This window comes from Sorex fumeus, unplaced genomic scaffold, assembly GCF_029834395.1.
Source record: "Sorex fumeus unplaced genomic scaffold, SorFum_2.1 ptg000037l, whole genome shotgun sequence".
NCBI classification, from domain to species: Eukaryota; Metazoa; Chordata; class Mammalia; order Eulipotyphla; family Soricidae; genus Sorex; species Sorex fumeus.
Window position 1 is genome coordinate 79,381,684 of NW_026606094.1, and position 15,602 is coordinate 79,397,285.

General features: G+C 49.4%; 1 protein-coding gene across 2 annotated transcripts in view; it reads right to left on the reverse strand.

Annotated features, from left to right (window-relative positions):
* ELMO1 (engulfment and cell motility 1) overlaps positions 1–13,201 on the reverse strand; it is a 488,584-nt gene extending 475,383 nt beyond the window's left edge. For both annotated transcript variants that reach the window (XM_056118196.1, XM_056118195.1), the window contains exon 1: positions 13,071–13,201. In XM_056118196.1, the coding sequence (XP_055974171.1) occupies positions 13,071–13,148 (78 nt within the window). In that variant the 5' untranslated portion in view covers positions 13,149–13,201. The remainder of the gene's footprint in view (positions 1–13,070) is intronic.
* Between the last annotated feature and the right edge of the window lie 2,401 nt (positions 13,202–15,602).

The window sequence follows — 15,602 nt, forward strand, 5'->3', positions numbered from 1 at the left end:
CACCATCACAGAGCCCACGGCCCTCCACCACTGTCCTTACATCACTTCCAGTCTGCCTCTTCCTTCCTCACCACACTCCCTGCCCCACCACTTGGTCATCTTCATTTTGTAATCAAAAGGGTTTATCATCCTGCATCAATCTAATACTGTAATAAAACAGCCTTTCCCCAAAGAGTCTGGGATATATATCCAATGGCCTCAACCTCATACATATTCTAACACTCTCCTGTGTTTGATATCTCTCCAGGCCTAACTTTGGCAGTCTTCTCTTAGAATAGCCGTAATAATAAAGCAATCACTAGTGTCTGTCAAGAGAATTAATATACCCGACAGCCCCACATGATGCTACCAAGTTTAGAAATAAACAAACTTCAGGAAGATCTTTAGAGAGTGAAGAACTTGCTCAAAGCCTCAGGAAATACATGAAAATGCCAGAAGTTTAGTCCAGAATGGTAAGAAACATTACCCTTTATCTCTCTAAAGTCCTGGACGCCAGGAAAGAAGCACCAGTGCTCATAGCAGCCTCGGCAGGAGCACTGGAATACGAGCACGCAGGGAGTCTTAGATGCAGGCGATCTACAGCACAATGTTTCAGCAGTACATGAAAATGGACAAGACACTGCCTTGTGCAGTCCACATATACTTAGAGACAAACCCTGAACACTGAACTCCCAGCACCAGCAGGAGAACTCACGCACCAGTCTCCTTGCGGATTTTTAAGCTCGATCCAACATGGTCAGTCCTGACTTTTCTTTAGCCTCCTTCGATCTCAGGCCATTTGACTTGAGGGCACCCTTCCACAATCGCAAACTCCGTTATCCCACAGCACTTTCCAGTGTTTCAGATTTACCAGTTCTCATTTCTATTCACTACCTTTCAGGGTGTGAGGCAACGAGCTTGTGATCAGCAAGATGCCTGCCCTGTCCTTCACACTGCTCTTCTTCCACAGGGCTCGCTAATCATTCTTAACTCTCCCAGGCAGGTAACAGAGAAACAGGTAAATGGAGACAACAGAGAGTTGCCATTTGCAGTGCCTGGGAGGCCTTGGGCTGCAGATATACACAGGAGACTTTCACCATGGTGTGAAAGTAGCTAAATGTAAACGAGTGCATCTGAAGGAGCGGTCAACATCAGCAAGAACTAGAATGTGCTCAGCAAAGGCCTCCACCCCTAGGCAACCCAGTTGTTCATCTTGCAGTCATCCTTCATTTCTACTCTCACTGCGCCTACACATAGGATCTATCATCAGTTTCCTGTCAATATCATCTCCTGTGTCATGAAGAGACAGTCGAGTCTCACTTCTGTCATTTCCCCACAATGACGCCAGAGTGAGCATAGCAGTTTCTACCAGGGGTATAGTAATGCTAGCCAGTATCTCTTATTTCATAAATCCATGCATGGTGACTTTCTAAATGCACAGATCATGTGTCACTGTTCTGCTTAGACTCATTCCCTTTTCACATGGCTCTTGGCAGAGTATAAAGTCCAGAGGCTCCTCACGGCTCCTACCATCCAACCAGGTAAATCTTCCAGGCCACTGTGAGAGTTATCTTCCATTTCAGAAGGGTACAGTGTTAGTTAAGTCCAACACTGCTTCTCCACCATTCATTCCATCCTTAAGGACTACAAATTAGACACAGACTAAAAAACATGGAGGGTAGAAGGTATGAGGGTCATTCCCAGCTGTGCTCAGGCATTCCGACATTTCCTGTGCTTGAGAAACCAGATATCACTGGAAATCAGGAAGGCGCTTAGGGCCAGAGCAATAGAACAGCAGGTAAGGTGCTTGCCATGCACACAACTGATGGAGTTCAATCGCCAATACCACATATGGTCCCAAGAGTACCGCCAGGAGTGATCCCTGAGTTCAGAGCCAGGAGTGAGCCCTGAGGACCAATAAAATGAATAGAAGAGTCTAAGAAGCAAAGCATGGGAGGTATGGGGCCACCAGCAAGTCAACCTGTACCTGCGGGGAGAGTGTATCTGGTCATCTGGTTACCATTTGGCTTACCAAGGGCACTGATGGAAAAACACAGAGAGGGTCTTCAGAAAGGAATCAAGGAGACGTCATCCGCTACTGAGAATGTGCAGTGGGAGCAGCTGTCTGCACCCTTTCGGAGTCTGTTCAGCAGCCTGATGGTGCCCTCAGGCTTCCTGATGCCCCAAAATTGCCGCTGTGTCTTTGGTCAGACCCCAACAATTTGGGACCAAGTTTACCAAGAAATCAAACAGCCAAAACATACCGCCAGCTCAGCTATGCAAGCTCACTGATCAGCCTTATCTCAGAGACCCATAAATTAATCTCGAAAAAGATCAAAAGCCGCAATTGATCTTGGACCCATCCAGCTGAACAGACCAGGATAAACCAGGGTTGGGGGAAGGAGTAGAACAGTTTGGAGCCCATCCAAGCAGAGCCCCGGGCAGCCTCTTGCTACTGGGGCCTTAGACGGCTGAGTTTGGGGGTCAAGGCACCCTGAGGCTGGTCTTTCGGCAGGGAGAAGAACCAAACAAGGAGATACTGACACAGGCCAGGGGGTAAAGAAGTGAATGTTGAAAATCCCACTTCTGCGGTGACCGAGAAATACAAAGGATCGCCAGAAGCTTGTTCCAGAGCAAAGACCTGTCTTCAGTGATTCCGAACTTCACCCTCGCTTGTCTCTAAGTCATCTGGTTACCCTTTGGCTTACCGAGGGCTTTGATGGAAAACTATAGAGAGTCTTCAGAAAGGAATCAAGAGGACGTCATCCGCTACTGAGAATGTGCAGTGGGAGCAGCTGTCTGCACCCTTTCGGAGTCTGTTTGAGAGACCAAAGGAGCAAAGCACTCCTATGTCCTTGGCCGCCTCCTCGGGACGGGACTGCCGTGCGCCAGCCACGGTGCCAGACCATGAACAGCACACACAGCACACACAGCACACGCGTCTGAGGAGCCTCAAAGGTCGCGACTTTATAAACACGGGTCTGCATCTCATGTCAGGCACAGAAAAGATGCTGTCTAAAGAATTTATATTTCTTCTGGGATGGAGATCAAATGAAGTTAGAAAAGCAGAGAAATGACTCTGGGGGAGGGGGTATAGTTACCAAAGGAAGAAAAATAAAATCCCTTTGGCTGAAGAAAACACAGCGGTTAAGGCGCTCACCTTGCAAGCAGCAGAACCACCTCACAGGGTCCTTTGAGCTCTGCCAAAAATGACCCCTGAGACTGAGGGAGGTGGCAGGAATAAATTTCTAGCACCACTGGGAGTGGCCCAAAAGCAGAGGGGAGGGGTGAGGAGGGGAGGTCAGGGGAGAAGAATCGAGGCCAGCAAAGAAAGGAGAGAAAATCACGTTCATGAAGGCTCTGGTATCGGGAGGAGTTGAGGAAAAGAGTGGCTGATTCTGAGGGCCCAGGGGCAGGCCTGAGAGGAAGTGAGGGCAAGTGAGTCTGGGAGCCCTAACCCACAGCAGGGAAGTCTGCATCTCATTCCAGTGCAGGATAACACAGGGCCCTGCAGAGCCAGGCAAACAGGGGAGGGAGGGACAGAGACAGGAGTCAGCTAAGGCCAGAGAGAAGGGGCAGAGTCAGGGCCTCGGGAACACCATTGGGAGGGAGAAGCAGGGAAAGGCAGGCTGGGACACGGTGTCACGGGTGAGGGGGTCCAGGAAGGAGACTTGGGGGTGCACACAAGCCCAGAGCCAACATCAGCCAACCCAAGAGGCAAGTGAAGCCACGTGTGACTGACACAAAGGCTCGGGAGATCGCGGCCATCGGAATCACAGTGCATCAACGAGAGGCGGCCTGGGGAAGGGTGCTGCCTGGGGACAGGGTGTGGGAAGGGACGCCACTGATCACCTCACTGACCCAGGAGGCAGAGGCGAAGCCATGGTGTAATTCCAGAAGGAAACACAGAGTATGACAGTTCGTGCTTGCTCAACTAAGCCTTCAGCCTTCCAAAGCACAGCGAACACGGCTCCTTGGTGGGTCACGTACACTAACACAGAGAAAGGATGGGCTAAACATTAAGGAAAGTGCCCCGACATGCTGCTTTAATGATGAAATAGCTGTTATCAGACACACATCTCTCACTTGCAAAACTCTGGAGGGGTGGGCGGTGGCAGCCACCCTGTCCCGCCACCCAGCAGCAGCGGAACCCAGGCAGGAAGGAAAAGAGCTCAGGCAGCGTGACTCAGCGCAGTCCTGGGCTCCCCAAGGCAGAAGGAGCATCAACGTTGTAGCCTGATTTTCCGACGGAAGAACTGAGACACTGCCTTCACGAGACTCGTGGACAGCTGCCGTGGAGGCAGACAGAGACAGGCAAAGGGGCCTCGGGATGGCCACTGCCGAACCGCTGAGAAGAGCAGCAGGGCCGGGAAGCTGGACATAAACAGGAACCCTGTTTGGGACCACACCCTTAGTGCTCCTCTGCACGCCAGTATGTTTCCTCAGAGTCCACTCAGAGCCAAGCTGGGAATTGCCACATTAACCCTTCCTCAACAGGGCAGTGCTGTGCACAGCCCAGGGCAGTCCACAGTGTCCAGGGACACTTGATGGGCACAACTGGGAGGCCAGGGTTGATGCAACTGCCATCAAGTGGGAAAGGCCAGAATACTGCTCAGAGTCAGCAGCCGAGACAGCCCTGCCAAGGGAGCAGTACCCAGTCCTAAGGACCTAGACATCTGGCTGAGACATGTGATCCAAGCTGACCACTCTGGCAAAAAGGAATCCAAGATTCTATGACTTCATTTCTGCAGGGTAATACTGGAACCCCACTTTCCGAAAAATTTGTCTGAATTTCTTGATTCTAAGAGATTTGTATGAATCACGTTAATGATCATAAGTAAAAGTGTGGCAAAATATACAGAGCAGAAAATACCTTAAAAATTTAATACTCAGTTCAGTGGTATTAAATTCATTCATAGTGCTATATTCACACTGTTACACAGTTCACGCGATCTCTAAATTCTGAATTCAAAACTATTTGGAGCTGGGCTGTCAGTTTAGTTCACCAAGATGTCAGTATTTAAATGTCTTGGGAACTACATGGTTTTAAGACTAAAGAGCTCATTTTAATGCACTTAAGGGAAAGTTTGTATTACTGCTTGTAATCTTGCCTGAAAAGGTTTGTTCTATTCTATGTGCCACTGTGGGAAATCATAATTGACTCCTATAGTCGCCGTTATTAACAGAGTGCTGAGCAACCAACTCACGGGATCCCCACAAAATGGCAGGGATGTGTGACTGCTGTCAAGCCTTCCCAGCAGGAAGTTTGTGCCAAGGCAGATAGACTGTGACAGAGCCAGAGTTGGGGTCCACGCCAGGCTAGCCCTAGTCCAGTTCCTAAACTCCAGCCCCTGCCAGGGTGGGGCCTGGTGCAGCCAAGCCTTCGGGGGGCGGGGGAGGGTAGCTCCACAATGGCTCCTTCCATAGGAAGCCAGGTGACTGGCTGTTTTATCCCTGGACTGCTAATGAGATCGTCTTTGCTCTCATCACACAATTCTGGAAGCCACATCGCTATGGATGGAGCCTCTCAGCTGGCAATCTTGCCTGTGTCTACCCAGCCAGGCTGCTGTAAAAGCCGAGAGCAGGAGCGGGAAGTCTGCAAGACGCAAAGACACAAAGAAAAGCACCAAAGACCGCAGAATTGTCACATGTGCATGCGATCTTCTCCACAACAGTCAAGAAGCAGAGACACAGAGATACAGTCACTGGGGCTGAAGAGGTATCGAAGGATTGGGGGGTGGGGGTGGGGAAGAGGGTCCAAACCTGCATTTCCCAGGATGAATGAGATCAAGGGTCGAATGCAAAACACAGGACCCTGCTGCAGGACACTGGACCTTACCATTGAAAAGTGCTAAAAGAATGGAAGTCAAACATTCCCTCTCTCACACACAGATGTGTCAAATGGATGCATTAATTAACTCAAAGGAAGGCCCTTCCTGAAACTATATGCTTATGAAATCACCGGGAGGTCTACTTTAAGTATAATTCTGTATGTCAATTATGCTTTGATGAGAGCAAAACAACATTTTTAAAATGTCTGAGTGAATTTATAATTTCGCAGAAGCTGCCTGGCATGATCACAAAGGGTCTTAGTACAAAGGAGACTGCAGTGTTCTCAGCACAGCCAGGCTCGAGAGAGGAGAGGCGAGCACGGAGCAGACCGCAGGAACGCAAACAGTTCCGCTGCTAGGAAGAATGCACACGAGCTCTTTTTAAGAAGTGTGTGAATGTGCAAAGATGTTTACAGCAGCAGCATCGGGTAAAAAACAAGAGAGTTCCTGAGAGTTCCAGGGAGTGGGGACTGAGGCACTGGGGAACTGGGGGAGGAAACGAAGCCAAGCCAAGGGAACATGCTGGAGTTCGAACGCTATAGGAGCCCCAAAACTGGCGTCTGCCAGCAAACAAAATCTTTCCCGGACCCCCCAAAACTAAGACTAGATAATGGAGTGGCACAACCACTCTCCCCCAACTCTTGTTGGAGCATCTAAGTGGGAGGCCAACACCTGCACGGAACATCTGCACGCCCACGTGTGCCTGAGGCCCATGAGCAAAGATAACCATTTCTCATCTGGGCGATGTCCCCATGGCAGCAGGGGCTAGGGGAGCCCGGGAAACCATCAGTCACACACTGCAGGGCCTCCTCCTGCATGCAAGAACTCTTGAAAGTCGGCAGCAGCGAGGAGCCCCACTGCTCTGGGACTGCCATGAGCTTGTAACCTGCAGGCAAGTGGGAATGATGCAGGCGAGGGCTACTGAGCAGAGGGATGACCTGGGGTCACTGCAGCAGGCCAGGCAGTGAGGAGCTGTTCTGTGAAGATATCAGTTAAACTGAATATGTGACATTGCATAGCTTCTGAGACAGAGTGGCCAGAGCTGAAAGCAGCCAGAGGAAATGAAGAGCTAAATTCACATTTTAATGTAATCTTTATTAGTTTGGGGCCATAGCAGTGGTGCTTAGGAGCTATTCGTGGCTCTGTGCTCAGAACTGATTCCTGTGATGCTTGGGGGGGGGGGGGGTGGCGAAGTGGGGCCAAGGATTCCAAGTGGGGTCAGCGGAATGCAAGACAAGAGCTTCAGCCTCAGACCCCGCACTACCTTTCAGGGCCCTAAGTTCAATTTAAGCTAGCAGGTTTTCTGGGCAAAGACAACTGCCCTTCTCTTGTCCTTCCTCCAAGTCTATGGTAAGGACAGGTCAAACCTTACTCAGAAAAACTCTGGCCTTGAGCAGGATGGACAGTACAGTGGGTAAGGTGCTAGCCTTGAATGGGGCTGACCTTGGTTCAATCCCAGGCACCACATATATTTCCTCATATGGGAAGTGGGCCCAGTGGAGGGAGGAAGGGAGGGAAGGAGCAAGGGAGGGAGGGAAGGTACGAGGAAGGGAGGGAGGGAGGGAGGTTAGGCTTGGACTTGCTGATGGGGCAGTGTGTGCCTCAGAAGACCAGGCCAGGAGGAAAAGTGTTGTTGTCTCTGCCAGCACTCACAGGACTGCAGCCCACCCTTCCTAGAAGCGGGCACCCCTGCTCTCTCCTCTGTAAACACCTTTTCCTTGTGACCATGCAGACAAGCTGGCTTCTGGTGCCAGTAAGTCCACTATCTTGCTAGGTTTATACCCTTGAATCAACATACTTCTCCCGCACCAAGTCCTGCCCCTATCCTGCAAGATGCAAGCACCCAACTCGGGATGGGGGACAGTGATGCTACTAACCAAAGTTGTAACATACTCTAGAGGAGGAGACGGGGCTATGAGTCTGGGGGTGAGTTGTGAGGACCCATCTGATGAGGGAGAACCTGATGTTGAAGCTTAAGGGAAGGAAGGGGCCTTTCAAGACGGAAAGAACTAGCAGTCTTAACAAGAGTTACCCAGACGGCAAGGGTCACCCAAAGGGAAGGCCACCTGACCAGCAAACCATGGGTCAGAGAAAGGGGGCGGCTCTAGACAGCAGAAAACTGACCTTCATCCTTGGGCTAAGCAGACACTGAAGATCCATCAGCAGCACACTCAGACATTAATTCAGCATGGGCTGGAAAGGCACAATGGATGACACGCTCATAGGATAGTGCCAGGGGAAGGAAACTACCCAAGGGAGGAACAAAAGAGTTTACTGTGAAGGCAGAGAAAGGGAAAAGAAGCCAGTGAGTACTGGCGAGACAAAGTAAAGAGGAGAGGCCGTGTTTGAACTCAAAGAGCAGCAAAAGAAAGCAGCTGACCAGCAGCGAAGGAAGTGGGAACAACACAGCCCTCCTGTGGGGCGCATCACTGCAGGGCAAGGAGAGATAAAGGCAGAATTGGCCTGGGGAAACAGAGGGGAAGGGAGGAGAGACAGAGAGAGTGAGTGAGAGAGTGAGAGAGACATAGAGAGAAACAGAGAGAGAGAGAGAGAGAGAGAGAGCCAAAGGATTCCCTGTGTAATCCAGCAAGAGCTCTTCTCACCCAGCAGTGTGAGCAGCGGTGCCAGTCGCCAACGGACAGCTCACCCTGGCAGGCAGTGTACGTGCTCCACGCTTCTCTAATGTTTCCTTTCATCTTCACAGGGACCAAGAGGGCAGAACACTCTGCTGGTTCACAGGATGAGACAGCGGGGCTCCCAGCAAGCAGCTGGGCTTGTCACCCAGGGTCACCTGCCGGCCCTGTTCCCCAACCAGTGCCAACCTGCCCAACCGCAGCCTTTGGTCCAAGGGAGGAGCTGCGTCCCGGATGGAGAAAGGTGCTTTAGCTGGACAACGTCTGACAAGAAGTCTCTGAGCCCTGCAGGTGGTCTATCCAGTCAACCACCTGAGAGGCTCAGCAACCAAGGGGGAAAGTCAGAGAAGACATCATGACAAGCTTGCTGGCAGCTGTCCAGGGCTTGCTTTCTCTGACAGAACTCACTGTACTGTAGTGGGCAGAAGAAGGAGGGCATACCTGGAGCCATTCACGGTCACTCCTGGCCGTGGATGCTGGCAATCAAGTCAGGGTCTGCCACCTGCAAAGCAAGTGCCTTGACCCCATCTAATCCATCCACTGAGGGCTTCCCTGCTGACGGGAGGTTGACAGTTCATTCATTAAGGAGGTAAACCCCTACACTCCACGCACTGTGCCCTGGAGCCCAACAGGCTTGGCAGAAGCAGCAAAGTCGAATCAATCCCCACTGGAGATGCTCCCTGGGATGGAGACTAATTAAATATCCATTTACTAAGTAAGCTGGCCTACAGGCATTAGGAAAACAACACTTGGGGCCAGAAAGATAGTCTGCTTATCTACCAGCCCTGCTCATGACCAGGTCCAACGTTCCATCCCTTGCACCTCATATGATACCTGAGCATAGAGACAAGAGTAAGCTCTGGCCCACAGAAACAAGGAAAAATGAGAAAAATGACACTCAAACATGCAGCAACTGCCAGGCCCGCTACTACTTCTCAAGTAGGGAAGCCCCTGCACAGAAGCCCACATGGAACTCAGCAAATCCTCCCTCAGCCTGAACTGAATGAGGACAGTGCAGGCAAGAGCTGGCAACACGCAAGTTTCACACAAGCTCTCTGGGTGACTCCTGGGCAGTCAGTGTTGAGGACCAGCAGCTTAACTGAGCACTGAATTGGATCAGCAGAGAGAGCTGGACGCTGGAGTCAAGCTTGGGGCACTGATGCCTCCTTGGCCTTCGAGAAATGCCCTTCGATGAAACAGCAGCTATTCCAGTTCAAAGGAACTAATCGCTTTCCAAACAGCGGGAACCTACAACAGGCTAAGAGCGGGCGACATGATCCTTACCGAACACAGGGGCAAGTCAGGGGGTGACCAAGAAGCAATCATTACTTGGGTCTCCACTGCCTGTGCAAATGCAGCTCTGCTGCTGATGGCACCCAGAAACAGGGGCACTCCCTCTCCGGCAGTCATGGCAATGAAGGGCTGGGTATGGACCCTGCTTTGTAGGAGGCTGCCACTGAGCTCCTGAAACCTGCAGAGCAAGGACAGCTGGCTGGGCTCCAACCTGCCACGGACCAGCACATCAACTACCTCTAGGAACCTCAACATTCGCACTGTAAAACCATGATCATCAAAACTGACACAAGGCAACACCATGCATCCTCTGACATAATGTGCTGAGAAATATATAATATCATCTTTCTGATATTTCTACCAAAATGCAAGCTCTGAACCCTACTAGAAAGAAATGAAAAGACAATTCACCAAACAGCTGTCCTCAAGTCTACAAAAGTCCAGGTAATGAAAACCAGAGACACAACAATAAACATGGAACATAATCCTGGAGGAATAACAAGCTCTAGGGAAGGTGTCTACAAAGTAATTTAACTGAATTAACGAATGAAACCCGAATATGGACAAGAGCTTTTGAACTAAGTGATGGCACTGAACTAAGGCTCTGTAATGAAGTAACTCTGAATGACTTTATTCTTTAAAAACAGACATTGAATATTCAGGGGTAAAGAAGAACGGTCCCTCCAAATCACCTCCAGACTGTTCACAAGAGGATAAACATACATTATGTATAGGCATATGTGGACTAAGTATAATTTTAACATAGAGAAGAAAGCAATAACTAGAGAATCTGAGTAAAAGGTTTGCAGAAATTCTTTACACTATTCTTGACATATCTTTTATTTCTGTTTGAAACTGAATCAAAATAAAGTTACTCTTCAAAATGATCTGATCATGGTAAGGAAAGACTAAGAAATCACTAGATATTCGATAAGACTAAGAAAGGATGGCTATGTGACAATGTGAGTGAAATTTCTGGATTGATTTTAGGGCCAGCAAAAGAACATTGGTGCGAAAATGGGTGAAAACAAAATTAAGTTTGAAATTCAGTTAATAGTCATGTACTGTTGCTAAGTTCTTTGTTTGGGCAAATATGCAACAGATATTTCAGAATGCTAACATGGAGGAAACTGAGCAAACGGGATGTGGAAACTCTACAACTTGTGCGATTTTTCTAAAAATCTAAAACGATTCACTTTCCTCTGCTCTCTCCACCCCCTACCCTCGCCCCAAAGACTATTCTTAGAGGAATTAAAATACACACACACACACACACACACAAACACACAGCAAAGACCACAGCCAAAGGCAGGAGCAGGGCACTGACCAAGAGCATCATCAAGGACTTCTGTCTTAGGCAGAGGTTCCTGAATACCAACCAGCCACAGCAGAATCTCAAGGGAACAGCAACCTGAACCACTCACTGAGAGTCCTGGAGCTTGGTGGATCAAGAGTACCAGGAGGGGGCTGGAGTGATAGTACAGCTGGGAGGGCGTTTGCCTTTCACGCGACTGACCCGCGTTCAATCCCTGGCATCCCATGTGGTCCCCCAAGCACTACCAAGAGTAATTCCTGACTGCAGAGCCAGGAGTAATCCCTGAGCATCGCAGGGTGTGGCCAAAAAAGCACTGCACTGTCCTCCCGTTGTTCATCGATTTGCTCGAGCGGATCCAGTAACGTCTCCATTGTGAGACTTATTGTTACTGTGTTTGGCAGATCGAATACGTCACGGGTAGCTTGCCAGGCTTTGCCGTGCAGGCGAGATACTCTCAGTAGCTTGCTGGGCTCTTCGAGCGGGGTGGAGGAATCGAACCTGGGTTGGCCCAGTCAGCAGCGTGTAAGGCAAACATCCTACCTGCTGTGCTATCATTCCAGCCCAGCCAAAAAAGAAAAAAAAAAAGAGTACCAAGAGGTTCTGATGAAGACTTAGACTGAGGCCCTGCTACTGCCTTCACTCATCACTCAGAGACTCCCTCTCCTAGCAGGCCTGAGACGTGCATTCAAATCAAACACAGACTTGCTGATTCCCAGCTGTGGGGTTGAGTCTAGACTCTCCCTTTCTGAGGAGCCCCAGGAGGTAGATCTTAGCCCAGCACACAAAGAAAACAAAGCAACAAGACAGAAGAGCATGGGTACCAGTGGGCCATCTCACTGCCAAGCAGATGTCACTGATGCCGCTTTTTATCAAGTTTCTAACAAACCCAGGCCTGACAACAGCTAATCTGCTCCAAGCAGTGCCACACGTCTCTTAAAGAAAAGTTCAATTAAGAGCGTTTCAAACAGAGTGTGAAGGACACATATGCAGCTCCGTTCCACAGGCAAAAATGCAGATCCTCCAAACTAGTGAGCCCTCATAGACCTCACACTGACAAAGGGGAGCTGGTCTGATGACACCCTTTTTTGACAACCCTAAATCTTTACCCTTTCTTACATTCAAAATCTCAACTAATTCCAGTTTCCCTTTATATGTTGTATTAACAACTATTTGCATTCCCAGGGCCATATAAGTCTTGCAGAGCCTTCAGCTACATAATAAAATCCACGCAGGAAAGAAAAAGTACAGCTCATCATAGGAAGGTACCAAGAGTTTGCATGAAATGTCGAGTTTGGGGGGCACCCTGGCTTTGAAAACCTAGCAGGCCATCTAGACTCCTTTATGACCCACTTTATGAAATCCTGTGAACAGCTTGGTGCTCAATTCTTTTTCCCTGAAACAGTGTGCTCTAGGAAAAACACAAATACCCTTCCTCAGATAATCCGCAATCAAACTGGGAGAGAGCGCCAACTAAAGCTGGGTAACACCACTGCAAAAAAAATCTTCTTGACATATTTTTATGAAGTAAATATGGACCAGACAGCATTTACACTACTAATAAGATCACCAGTGGCTGGGAGCCAAGACAGGGCCTTCTACACTAATTTCCCTAAAATGCTCTAAAGTAACAAAGCAGCAGTGCCGCGGGACGCCCCCCCAACACGCGGGCAGAGAGCAAAGGGCTCCCAAATGCTGCTCGGGCTGCTCGGGACCAGACAGAGGCATCACTCCTAAGTCCCTGGAGGGCAGACTGATCTCCATCCCCTGCACTTCTGGGGCAGCCCAGCCCATCTGCCCCCCACAAACACCCTCACGGCTCTGGGCACAAACCTTCCACGGAGCCTATCCCAGCAGAAACCCCCCAGCTCCGTACACGGAACAGAAATCAAACCACACTGCAACTGTCACTGCAGAGTCTTCCGTGGCCAGAGAGGGGGTGGGGAGGCTCTCCAGAGACTGGGAAGCTCCCAGGCGGGAATGGAAAGTGAGGGACACCCACATGGCCACCCAGACACTGACCTGGTCGATCTCCATGAGTTTGGGGTAGGCGCCCGGCCACTCGATGGCAACCTTGACGATGTCCGCGGGGGGTGGCATTGTGACCCCAGGGGAGGGCCACAGCGGGCGGCTCCGGGCTCCTCAGGCGCAGAACGTTGCACGTGTCTGTACCTAAGAGGGAATGACAAAAAGAGAAAGAAAAGTCACTCAAGGCAGGACGGCATTTGCTTCATCACTTCCTGTTTTCACTGGTGGTTGAGGTACAAAAAAAAAAAAACGGTTCTGGGTATAGAAGAGCGAGGGCGTGCCGGCAGGCCTGGAAGCGCGGGAAGGGAAGGGGGCCCCACCAGCTTCTCACCACCCCACACAAGGGCAGGTGTGTCCTGGGCAAAGCACGGCAACCCTCACCAGCCCGCCCCGCGTCCAGCTCTGCGTCCTCTGTCCACAAAGCACATCCACTGCTCTGCTCAACGGTCGCCTCCGGAAGGACAGATTGCCCAGGAAGTCACGTCAGGAAGCAGCATTGCTTTCAGGCCGTCTGTGTGCCGCAAACAGGGCTCTGCTCTATGGCAACCAGCATGGCTGAGGAAGCTCACACTTGCGCGCGTGCACACACACACACACACACACACAGTCACATACGCTCAGTCACACATACTCAGTCACCTGTACACAGACTCACACACACATACTCACTTGTATAGACACACACATGCAGTCACGCACTCACATGTACACACATAGTCACCCTCAGTCACACTCACACTCTAAGTCACACGCCCTCACTTGTACACACAGTCATACACAAGCCACTCACACAGTCACTCACATATAAACACATGCACATACTCTGTCACACGTATTCACACACAGTCACACATACTCATATACACACACTTTAGTCACACACACTCAGATGTACACACTCAGTCAAACATGCATACATACTCATACTCATTCACACCAGCATGCACTCAGTCACAGACTCACATACACATAGTCACTCTCATTCACACACAGCCACACACTCAATTCACACATATACTTAATCATACACTCATACTCACTTTACTCACACAGTCACATACATTCACATGAGCACACACTCCAACACATACCACACACAGACACATACACTCCCTCCCTCCCCAAAGCCAGTGCACACAATGGACCTTCCCAAAAGAGAAGATTAAACCAGTGTGGCTCCTGGGGCACTTACAAAGGACAGTGACTTCTCAGAATCCAGAGTGCAACTTAGGGAAAGGAAGGATAATTACTCTGTACTGCAGCTCCCAAACAAGCCCATTTCCTTTGGGACAACTTTTATAAATAAGTATTTTCAAACAGGCCAAACATTCACATGATCTAGAACTTGATCGTGTGTATTTTATACATGTGTATTTATGTGAAAAAATACCATGTTGAGAAACTCCTTCCGCTCTAAATCACATTCCCACTCAAACTACATTTACTCTATGCTGCCGGATAGCATATTGATAGCTTTTCCTATTTCTCTCCAGAATTCTTTCATGTTTTCAGGGAAATGCAAAAACAGATTACAGTCACCCCTTTCTTTATTAAAAAAAAAGCAGCATTCTATACCCTGTTTTTACAATTTCCTGCATCTTCTGAGCTGGAGCGATAGTACAGCAAGTAGGGCATTCATGTTGCATGTGGCTGACCTGGATTCAAAACCACATATGGTGGCCCGAGCCCCATTAGGAGCGATCCCTGATCTGCAGTATAAAGCACCAAATGGCAAGGGTGTACAGGTCCAATTTTACAACAGATTGACAAGCTAAATTGCTGGATCAAACACGAATGGTTTTAGTTTCTGAGAAGCAATTCCAAAGGTCCGTCTCATGACTCCCCACATTCCCTGAACAACGGATGAGGCTACCTGTCCATGCACTCCTCACTAATGGAATGAATTCCCCAAACCCTGTGCCTGCCGAAGCATGGATGGCTGTGCCATTCTAACTCCTGTTGTGGGGTTGAACAGGAAGAGAAAAAAAAAAGCCTCCTGGGCACTTTTCCTATGAACTACCCAAATAGTTTTCCTCTTTTATACCCTCTTTTATACTTTGATATTTGTTAATAAGTAGATCTCTGTGTGAAGATCTGAATCAAACATTTGGTGTTTGGTTCTTATCAAACTAGCAGGCCTTGTCCGCAGCCACCCTATCTCTGGGGCTCTCTCTCAGAGATAGCAGAGTCATCAATGGGAGTCTCAAAGTACTCATTTGCATAAGTAACTAACTTTATCAGAGTTGACAAGCAAAGGATTTTTTCCTTTTCTGTTTTACTTTTTTTGTTTTGGAGGCCACACCCAGCCGTGCTACTCCTGGCTCTGTGCTCAAGGATCCCTCCTGGTGGGGCCAGGAGATCAAATCTGGGGCTGGGGATGGAAAAAGCCTAGCAAGGTGAAGGGCAACGCCTGCCCACTGAACCGTCACCCCAGGCCCCTGACAAGCAAAGGAAATGGATCAGAAACAAACAAGGCAAAAATAAGATAAAGCAAAGAGAGCATAGCACGACACTGCCATAGCCATG